Source organism: Acinonyx jubatus, chromosome D4 (assembly GCF_027475565.1).
Source record: "Acinonyx jubatus isolate Ajub_Pintada_27869175 chromosome D4, VMU_Ajub_asm_v1.0, whole genome shotgun sequence".
NCBI lineage: Eukaryota > Metazoa > Chordata > Mammalia > Carnivora > Felidae > Acinonyx > Acinonyx jubatus.
The window spans coordinates 1,014,591-1,022,412 of NC_069391.1; the positions used below are offsets into that span (position 1 = coordinate 1,014,591).

Consider the following 7,822-nt stretch of genomic DNA (forward strand, 5'->3'; position numbering starts at 1 on the left):
CGTCCCCTGCCCTGGTCAACTGGCTCGCTCCGGCACCCTTTCCCTGCAGTCCAATCTTTTTGTCCTCCCTACGTTAGTGGGTACGAGCCCCTTCTGGGCATGTGTGGTTCCTCCTGTTCATCCGCCCTCTGCATTTGCTTCCCTCCTCCCTGTGAGGTTAGGGCCTGCGCTGCCGGTTTCACCCCCGCCCGCTCTGTTCTGGCACCCACCTAGGGGCCTCCTGTCCGTGTGGGCCGGCAGCCGACTCACACCCAACCAGGACTCCTCACCTCTCAGCTCTGGGCCGGATCCTGCCAGCGCCCCCACCCACATCCTCTCGCCCACCCCACCCAGGCCCCTCTCTCTGTCTGGGTGTGTTGTGCCTTGGTTGAAGACCTCCGACTATCCCCTTCCGCTGCTGCTTGTTCCAAACCCTCCTGTAGGACCCATGTTAGGGCGGCTGGAGGTGAGAGGACCGGAGGGCGGGTAGCGTCGCCAATGTGTGGACTCTGTCGCCAGTGTGCGGGCTCAGGGTCCAGCCGTGCTCTTATCTTGCTGGGGCCCCCTCCAGCCTTGTCATTTCGGGACACGAACACACTGGGACTAATCAGGGTGTCCGCCAGAGAGGAAAGGCCTCTGAGCAGGATGCACCCTAAACCACAGAAGGCGGGTGGGGGGACCGTTGAAGCGACGGGACGAGGCTTTGGGCAACCGGGGCTCCTGAATCAGGGCGAACCAGGGTTGGGGAGGTTGCAGGGAGGCTTTGCGGACGTCAGGAAATGGACTGACCGGATCTTCGCGGTGGGGTCTGCAGTAGTGACCCCTCCGCGTGAAGGCAGGGTCGGGCGGTCCTCAGGCCCACCCCGCCTCCCAGCGGGGAGCACCAAGCGGCTGAGGACCGACCTCCGGGGAGGCCCCAGGGCTGGCTGGGAGCTAGGAGCCGGAGGAGGGGGAATGAAAGGCGGGGCTTGTGGCGAACTCAATGGGGCGGGACCTGGGCAGAGCTTGTGGCGAACAGAAGAAAGACGAGAAGAGCACGGCCTGGCCTGAGGGGTTGGGCTGGGCTCCCGGTGGGCTGGGCGGGGTCTGGGTGGGCAGGCAAAGCTTGGGGGTGGGCCCTAGGTGGACTGCGCAGGCCCAGAGAGGGCTGTGTGGGGCTCCGGGTGGGCCTTGGGTGGACTGGTCGGTGTCTGAGTAGGCGGAGCAGAGCTCGGGGGTGGGCCCTAGGCGGACTGGGCGGAGCCCGGGGAGGCCCCAATATGGAATGGGCTGGGCGGAGACCAGGGGTGGGCCCAGTGTGGACTGGGCGGAGCCCGGAGGGGGGGGGTGTGGGCCCAATGTGGACTGGGCGGGGCCTGAGCGGGCTGGGCGGAGCCCTGGGGGTGGGCCCAATGTGCTCTGGGCGGGGGCCTGAGCGGGCTGGGTGGAGCCCGGGGGTGGGCCCAATGTGGACTGGGCGGGGTTTGAGCGGGCTGGGCGGTGGCCGGGGGGTGACCCCACCGCTCACATGATGTCGTCCAGCAGGTTGGCGCTGGCCACCCAGTCGAGTGCGCGCGGCTCGGAGGCAGCCATGATCATGCACATGAAGGGGCGGCCGGTGCGCCGGTCCGTGGGGTAGATGGTGGTGGGCGTGAAGCGCCGGTTGGCCTCGACGAACTCGCAGAGCTGTTCGTAGACGCGCGGGAACTCGTGGCGCAGGAAGACGCCGCGCAGCCGCAGCTCGCGCTGAATGTGGATGAAGGCCACCTCGCGCGCGCGCCGGCCTGCCTCGCCTTCTTGGTCCAGGCCTGCGGTGCCTGGCGGCGGAGTCAGGATCAGCGTCTCCATGTCGGCCTCGCGACCTCGAGCCGGGGGCGGTCGAGCCGGGCTGCCGGCCGCCAACGCCACCTTGGCGAACTTACGCACCGTGGGCCCAGGGCTGCGCGGTGCGGGGACGGGCCGGGCGGAGGTGCCGGGGGGCGTGGCGCCGGGGCCCACGGCCACCGACACACTGAGCAAGAAGCACTCGGCCGGCTCGTAGAGGCGCCCGGCGGCCGCCAGCTCGCGCGCGTAGCTGCCCAGGGGCGCCGCGTGCGTGGCCAGCTCGCGCAGCGACAGGTAGGTGGGCGACAGCAGCAGCCCCTCGAGGCCGAAGCGCAGGAAATTGTCTGCAGAGCCAGGGCTCGGGAAGCCCAGGAAGAGCACGCCGCGACCGCGCGACAAGAAGCCGACACGCGCGATGCGCGAGAAGGCGCGGTGAACGGGGCCGCTGTCGCGACAGAACTGCAGCACGTGGCGGCACACGCTGCCCACGCGGCCGTACACGCAGCGTGCCTTGTGGGCGTCCCAGTCTTCGCGGCGACACAGGCGCGAGCAGTAGTAGGTGTAGCAGCTGTGGCAGGACTTGAAGTAGAGGCAGGCGTTGAACATGGTCTCGGTGCGCCGGCAGCGTGCGTTGGAGCACGTCATCAGGTCGTCCTCGTCGGCGCTGGGCTCCGGGGACGCGTCGGCAGCCTGCCCCTGGCCGGCCGGCTCCTCGGCGCTGCCGGCGGACGCGGGTGGCGAGCGCGGCGCCAGCGCGGGTGCCCCGGAGCCCGCGGGCCTGGAGTCCAGCAGGCGGCGCAGCTGGCGGCCCAGTCCATCGGCCGCGGGCTCCGGGGCTTGGCCCGCGGGGGGCCGAGAGTCGATGACCAGGTCGGTGATGAGCTCGTCCAGTTGCTCGAGGCTGCGCTGGCGGCCACCAGTGGGCCCATCTGGGGCGGCGGGCGGAGACGGCCGGGGTCGCCCTCCGGGCAGCTCCCAGGCCCTGGCTGGCGGTCGCTCCCCGGCTCGAAGGTCGTTGTCGGTGATGGTGATCTCAGGCGTGACATACCAGTTGCGGCCCGGGCCCTCGCCCGCGCGGCCCTTCTCGGACAGCGACGTCTCGGACAGAGACAGCGCCGCATAGCGTCTGGGCGAGGTGGAGAGGTTCACGACGACGGGCGGACGCCGGCCTTCGGGGGATGCGCCTCGCGGCTCCCGCGCCTCTCGCCCCAGCAGGTTTTCGTAGCTGCGGCCGCGGCCCAGGGGGTCCTCCCGGCGCGGCCCCGGCGCCAGGATGTTGTCCCAGGAGCGCGAGTAGTGGCGGCTGTCAGTGACCAACCGGGGCGGGCTGGTGCCGGTGCCGCCGTGCCAAGAGGCGAGCAATGGGCCAGGGTCCGGGGGAGGCACCACCTGCAGGGTGCGGTAAGGCCGCAGGCCCCAGTCACCCCAGGCGGGGCTGCCTCGTGGGTGTGGGTAAGTCCGAGCTAGAACGTCGCGATCGCGGTACCGCCCGAAGTCCTCTGTGTAAAAGGGGCGGAGAGCGGGGTGGGCCCGCGGCTCCTCGGGAACATAGCGGGGGCCACAGGGCGGGCCGTAGGGCGGGCCGTAGGCTCGAGCGGCCTCCCCATAGTAGGAACGGGAGGGCGGCTCCTGGACCGGGAAGGTGCGCACTTCCCCTGCGTAGTAGCCGCCGCCGCGCCTTGGGCTGGGCACAGGGGGCTCCTCCGACGGGAAGGGCCTGGCATAGTAGCCGTCGAAGGGCAGCCCAGGGCTGGCCGTAAAGCCACCAGCGTGGCCCTCGGGCTCCTCGGTGTAGAAGAATTGGGTGGGACCCGGCGGCGTGGTGAAGGGCAGACTTCGGCGCTCCGTATAGTCCCGGGGCCCAGGCAGGGGACCGTCGCAGTACAGCGCTCGCGGATCCGCGCAGTACGTGTCACTGGGGGTGGGGGTGCGCGACAGCGCCATGTGGCGAGGTCCGGGCACCGTGAGGCCGTGGAGCTGCGGGGCAGGGCGTGCCCAGGGCATGGTCTCCGCGGGCCCGCAGGACCGCGAGCCCCGGGCGGTGTGTTGCAGCACGGCGTCGTCCGGCTTGATGTCCAGGCGGCAGCGGACATGGGGTGCAGGCCCGGCGGGCGGCTCGGGGGGCGCGCAGCGGCCCGTGGCGGCGCAGAGGGGCGCGATGCGGCCGGGGCCGCCCCGCTGCGGCTGCAGCTTGATGGGGTGCAATTCATTGGCGAGCGCGCGCAGCGCCGGGTACGCGGGCTCCCGATGCGGCGATGCCTCGCCCCGCGCTGTCCGTTGGGCCTCCCGGCCTCGGCGCGGCAGCACCGGCGGCGAGGCGGGCGCGGGCGCCAGGCCCGGGGTCGCGCGGGGCGCGCTCTTGGAGCGGGCGCGGCGCCGGGGCTCGCCATCGCGGGGTCGGGCGCGCGGCACGGCCGGCTCCGGGGGCGGCGGCTCGGGGCGGGCCTCCATGGCCTCCCCGTCCAGCGCCTCCAGGAAGTCGAAGCTGCGACAGTGGCGCTTGTTGAAAGGCGCGGGCGCAGCTGGCGGGGGCACGGGGCGCTCACATGGCGGGCGCCGCGACGCGGGCCCGGGGGCCGCCACCTTGATGTCCTGGTACACGGTCGACACCAACAGGTCCGGCGGGTCCGTGCGGGTCATTTTAAAAGAGGTCCCCAGGCTGGCGGTCGCAGCTCACTCTGCCTTTCCGGGCTTTTGCCCTGGTGGGAGATGCGGGTCAGGGTGACCCCTCTGCAACCCAGAGCTGGCTACACCCCTACGCTGGCCTGACTTACCTGGGACCCAGTGGGCGGAGCAGTCCTGGCTGCCCGCGGTGGCCGAGGCCCCAGGCACTTGCTCCATGCCGGCGTCAGAAGCACCTGCGGGAGGAACCCAGCCGTCCAGCTACTCAGGGTCTGTCCCCTGCCCCGGGCCACCCTTTCCGGGCCACTTTCTGCTGGGATGTAGCCAATCAGGCAGAAAGGCAATGGCCGTCGCTGTGGTTCCCGAGCTCCTGCGGCCAGGCCCGTGCCCCGGGGGGCCTCCCCCTCCCCCCACTACCATCGGCAGGTTTGGGTAGAAGCCGTGTCCTGGGGCAGGAAGAACGGGGGTGTGTTCCCACTGGGATGACGGTAGGCTCCTGCGAAACCTTATTTACAAATTTCTTTATGGGTGTTTGCCTCACAACACTCATGGGTGACTTAAGCCCCGTCCTCACACCCAGTGCAGAGCAAGCCCTCTGGTAGTGTGGTCTGAGGGGGAGTCCCTGGACCGTGACAAAGTTGCTGAGTCTCCCTGGCCACCTGCCAACCGGGTGGGACATGGAGACCCTCCCCCAGTACGGCAGTGGTGGCTGCCCTGGGAACAGTCCCCGGAACCAAGCCCCAGCCCTGAGGCCCCAGCAGACATGGAGATGGCCCCATCAGGTCCAGGCACCGCCCCTAGGCTGACGGACTGGCCTGCCCCACCCTCGCCCTTCTGTGTGGCCCAGGCCAGCACACGCCACAAAGAACATCCCTTGGCCCTAGAGCCCCCTTTCCCTTGCAGAAACCTCTTTTGATCCCTGGTGTCTTAGGGTGGTTGGAACCCATTAAGCTTGTTGGGGCCATCGTGACAAGGCCCGGGGAGCAGCCTCCCCAGCTTTGCGGCCTGTGCTCTGCAGCTCAGAAACCGGTGCCGGCCGCAGGACCATGTGGGGGCGGGAGCCACCAGCTCAGGGCCGCCCCTCTTCCCCAGAGCAGCATGGGGCCAGGAGGCCGCAAGCAGGGGAGGCAGGGTGGTGGGCGGGTAAAGCCCCCCCCCACCCCCCCGCGGCCCCCTCACTGCTTCTCCTCAGGAGAGAGCCCTCTCCACAGCAGCTCAGGAAGGCTCCATGGCAACCTGAGGTTCTGCTGCCCCCGCAATGGGGGCTGGGCGGGGGTCCACCCCTCTGCACTGGGCTCATGCTGAGACTTGGGCCACCGGCCCCTCTGTGGTACCCAGGGCCTGGACAGGTTGTGTAGGGTCTCAGACGGTGCTGACAGGGCCCCCACCTCACACAGGCTGGGGAAGCGTGCTCCTGGCCGAGCTGGGGGAAGCCCGGGGCGGGGGACGGGGGGCGGGGGGGGGGGCCTCACCTGCCAGGATCTCTGGTCAGGCCGACCCTGTGTCCCAGGTGTGCCAGGGGCTTTCTGCCGGCAGGGCTGCCCTTCTGGGTCAGGGCCATGAAGTCCCAGTGGCCCGTCCCATCGCAGCCTTGCGCCCACCCCAATTCTGTCCCTGCTCATAGGACTGTCCCCTTCCCACTCCCTTCCATCTTAAGCTCAAAGCCAGGCTGGAATTGGGGGTCCGATGACAGGGCATGAAGCTCCGCCCCAGGGAGGTGACAGCTCCGCTTCGCCTCTGCAGCGGTAAGGATGGAGCTGGGCTGGGTGACATCCCTCCTCGTGGGCACGGGGGCGGTCGGCCCTTGCAGGGGCCCCAGGCCTAACGCGCCCCTCCCGCGGGTCTCCCCGCGGCCCGGCCCAGCCCTGCCCCCGCCCCGAGCGCCCGGAGTGAGGACCCGCCGGTGTAGCTCTGAAGTAGGACCCCATCCTTGCGGGTGCCCCCCCCCCCCCATGACAGGGCCCGTGGGGCAGCGGCCCCCGATCCCTTACCTGGGCGCTGCTTCCCCGCTGCGCGCGCCCGGTGGGCTGCGCAGGCCTGCGCCCGTTCCGCCTTCTCCGCTCCGCGGCGTCCCCGGCACCGGCAGAAGCTTCGAGGCAGCGGCGCGGAGGCCGCCGGCTGCTCAGTGCTTCCCCTGGCGGCGGCTGGCGGGGCCGCATTTAAAGGGGCCGTGCGGTGGGCCTGGGACCCGTGTGGCCTGCTGGCAGTTGGTTGGGCTGTGCCGAGCGCCAGCTGACAAGCGCTCCCTCGTTCTCAGGGTGCGGGCCTGGGCTCCAACCGGGGTACCCACACCCAGGGAGCAGCCTGCCGGTCCCGCCAGCCCCCACCCCGGGGGCAGCTGGTGGCTTGGCCGTGGCCTCAGAGCAGGACCCTGGAGGAGCCCCAAGCTCCGGAATTCACACCTCCGCTGAGGTCTCGCAGGAGCAGATGGTCTGCTCCCAGCCCCGCTGGGCCCTGCTCCGCTCCGCCAGGCTGGAGGTGCCAAGCTCTGAAGGTTCCTGGGGCCAGATGGGCACGGCTGAGCGGGGCCTGCAGCCCTCCTGTCCCCAGGCTGCCGGGGCTCTACAGGGCAAGGGCACGCTCCTAGGCTCCCTGGGATCAGAGTCGAGGTGCGTGGAGGACTGTCACTGCCCTGGGCAGGTTTGCACGTGGGCCACTTACAAACCACATGGTGATCTCCATTCTCCAGTCCCACCAGCCCCTCCCAAACCAGATGCTGAGCTGGGGAACCGTCTAACTGTGGAGGGTTGAGTCATGGATGCCCTTGGCTCCAAAGGCCAAGACCTGCCCCGCGTAGGTCCATTAGATCCAGGGCCCTGGGCAAGTTCATTTCGTGTCGGCCCGATCCGCACATTTACTGGGCTCCACGAGGACAGGAGATCTTGTAGGCTGTGGGCTGAAGGAAGTCCCTACCACATCAGCTTGGTGCCTGGTCCCCAGCCCCTGCCCGCAGCCTCCAGGGTGAGAAACTGACTAGTCTAGGCACAGGAACTGGGGAAGGGGAGGCTTTCCAGACCGAAAGGGGGATGGCCTGGCTGCCACCCCCGCCTCCTGCCGTGTGCCTGGTTCTCATGGCAACCGTGGGGTGGGGGGTGGGCACTGGTCGCAACTAGAGGGGCCGGGGTATGCAGGGAGCAGCAGGGCTAGAGGCAGAACGGTGGCTGGGACAGGACAGCGCCTTCCAGAGGCCGGCAGAGCAGATGCACGCTTGCCCTCGGCAGGCCAGAGGCCCGCGGGTGTTCCTGGGTGCAGCCGCCCAGCCCTGGCCCGGGGGGGCTGGGACCGGCGTGAAGGACAATGGCTGTATTGGCCAGCCTGCACAAGACGGGGCACACGCGGGGCCGGGCCTGCCGGGAAGTCTCCTGCAGGTCAGCTCCCTGGGCCACGTGGTGCCAGAAGGCCTCCGATGGGTTGGGGG

General features: G+C 70.0%; 1 protein-coding gene across 5 annotated transcripts; it reads right to left on the reverse strand.

Annotated features, from left to right (window-relative positions):
* Positions 1 to 1,360: 1,360 nt before the first annotated feature.
* AJM1 (apical junction component 1 homolog) lies at positions 1,361 to 7,792 on the reverse strand. 5 transcript variants are annotated; one of them, XM_027050992.2, is made up of 3 exons: positions 6,396 to 7,792; positions 4,557 to 4,640; positions 1,361 to 4,481 (listed from the first exon to the last, which is right to left on the reverse strand). In XM_027050992.2, exon 3 carries the CDS (start codon positions 4,420 to 4,422, stop codon positions 1,483 to 1,485), a length of 2,940 nt encoding a protein of 979 aa, XP_026906793.1. In that variant the 5' UTR covers positions 4,423 to 4,481; positions 4,557 to 4,640; positions 6,396 to 7,792; the 3' UTR covers positions 1,361 to 1,482. The 5 variants fall into 5 exon arrangements, with proteins under 5 accessions (XP_026906793.1, XP_026906795.1, XP_026906797.1 ...); XM_027050994.2 differs by having other exon boundaries at positions 5,877 to 7,792; XM_027050996.2 differs by lacking the exon at positions 4,557 to 4,640.
* Positions 7,793 to 7,822: the final 30 nt, after the last annotated feature.